The 1423-nt window shown below is 40.2% G+C and overlaps 1 protein-coding gene across 1 annotated transcript; it reads left to right on the top strand.

The window, feature by feature from the left end:
• The first annotated feature begins 353 nt into the window (after nucleotides 1–353).
• LOC124372305 lies at nucleotides 354–842 on the top strand. Its single transcript, XM_046830683.1, has one exon. The coding sequence runs from the start codon at nucleotides 354–356 to the stop codon at nucleotides 840–842; it is 489 nt and encodes a 162-aa protein (XP_046686639.1).
• Nucleotides 843–1423: the final 581 nt, after the last annotated feature.

Raw genomic sequence — 1423 nt, forward strand, 5'->3', positions numbered from 1 at the left:
CTGCAATTTTTAAGCTTCTCTGGACGGAGTTTGGCGTTTCTAGACGTTCCCAAGATGGCCGCCACTGGCTTCAACAACAGTAATGTTGTAGGAATAGGAGTACTCCATCTATTGGTCTTATGTGATCGCTGCAAGCGTACAACCTCTACTCGCCCGGCCGCACTCCTTGTTATTGCCACGACGAGCCACGAAAAAGCTCTCTCTCTCTCTCTCCCTCTCCCTCCCCAAAACCAAATTAACCAAATTGATGATGCGGTTAAATCAATTACTGAATTATCTAAGGAAATTGACTTCATAAGACAGAAAAATGTAAATCTCAAGAAAATTGTACAGTATCGGATTTGACTTTTAAAATGGACATTCTTGAACAGGCTTCAAGGGAAAATACCGTTGAAATTCAGGGTATACCATTTGTGGAGAAAGAAAATGTGATGGAAATGGTTGAAAAGGTGTCTATGGCTATCAGTTTCCCCTTTGATCAAAATATGGTTGACAAATGTTATCGAATAAAAACGAGATTTGGAGCATCTGAAAACCCAGGGAGTATAGTAGTTCGCTTTGTGCGAAATATTGATATGCAAATGTTTATACAAAAAAGAAGAGATAAGAGGAACTTGAACACCAGGGACATTGGCTTTCTACTGGGAAATTCTTCTGTGATTTATATCAACCACAGTCTGACGCCGGCTAAGAGGAGGTTGCTGCGAGCTGCGCGGCTGTGTCGCAGTGAGAAACAGTACACTTTCGTATGGGTCAGCGGAGGACGCATATTCCTACGTAAAAATCAAGGAGATCCGGCAATTGAGGTGAAGCGAGAAGAGGACCTTGAAAAGTTGAAATGATGGTGTTTGTCTTACAGTTCAGTTTTGTTTATCTTCGGTATGATAAGTTTATCAGTTGTTTCTTAGTTTTAATTTCATGTTGTAAAGTTTGGCATAGTTTTAATTTCTAAGCAAGACTATGAAAAGAATCAGCCATGGTTATGTCCTGTTTGTGCGGGAGAAAGCGAACTCAACTTATCAGTAGCGACGCAGGAGGCGGCCGCTGATAAGATTAAGTCTACTGATATACTCGATTTAATGAATGAAATGAGAGATTTTCGCCGAGAAATGAAAGAAATAAACATTGACTTCAAAAATAACATGGAAAAATACTCTGAATGGATAATTGACAACGGTAACAAAATTGAGGAAGTAGGGAAACAGGTGAGAGGAATCAAGGAGGACATATCTCACCTGTATCAAGAAAACATAAATTTGAGGGAAAACTGTACAGGAACTCACCAACAAAACCAATTTCCTGGAGCAGGCGTCAAAGGAAAATGTGATCGAGATCAATGGGATTCCCAGCGAGGATAAAGAGGATCTTCTGGATCTGATATCCAGAGTGGCAGCTGCAATCGGATTTGAATTTCAAGTAAATA

The sequence above is a fragment of the Homalodisca vitripennis genome, unplaced genomic scaffold (assembly GCF_021130785.1).
Source record: "Homalodisca vitripennis isolate AUS2020 unplaced genomic scaffold, UT_GWSS_2.1 ScUCBcl_2876;HRSCAF=8012, whole genome shotgun sequence".
NCBI lineage: Eukaryota > Metazoa > Arthropoda > Insecta > Hemiptera > Cicadellidae > Homalodisca > Homalodisca vitripennis.

Excerpts from the sequence above, each read along its gene's own strand:
- LOC124372305 (XM_046830683.1), top strand. The coding sequence starts at position 354 with ATGGACATTCTTGAACAGGCTTCAAGGGAAAATACCGTTGAAATTCAG.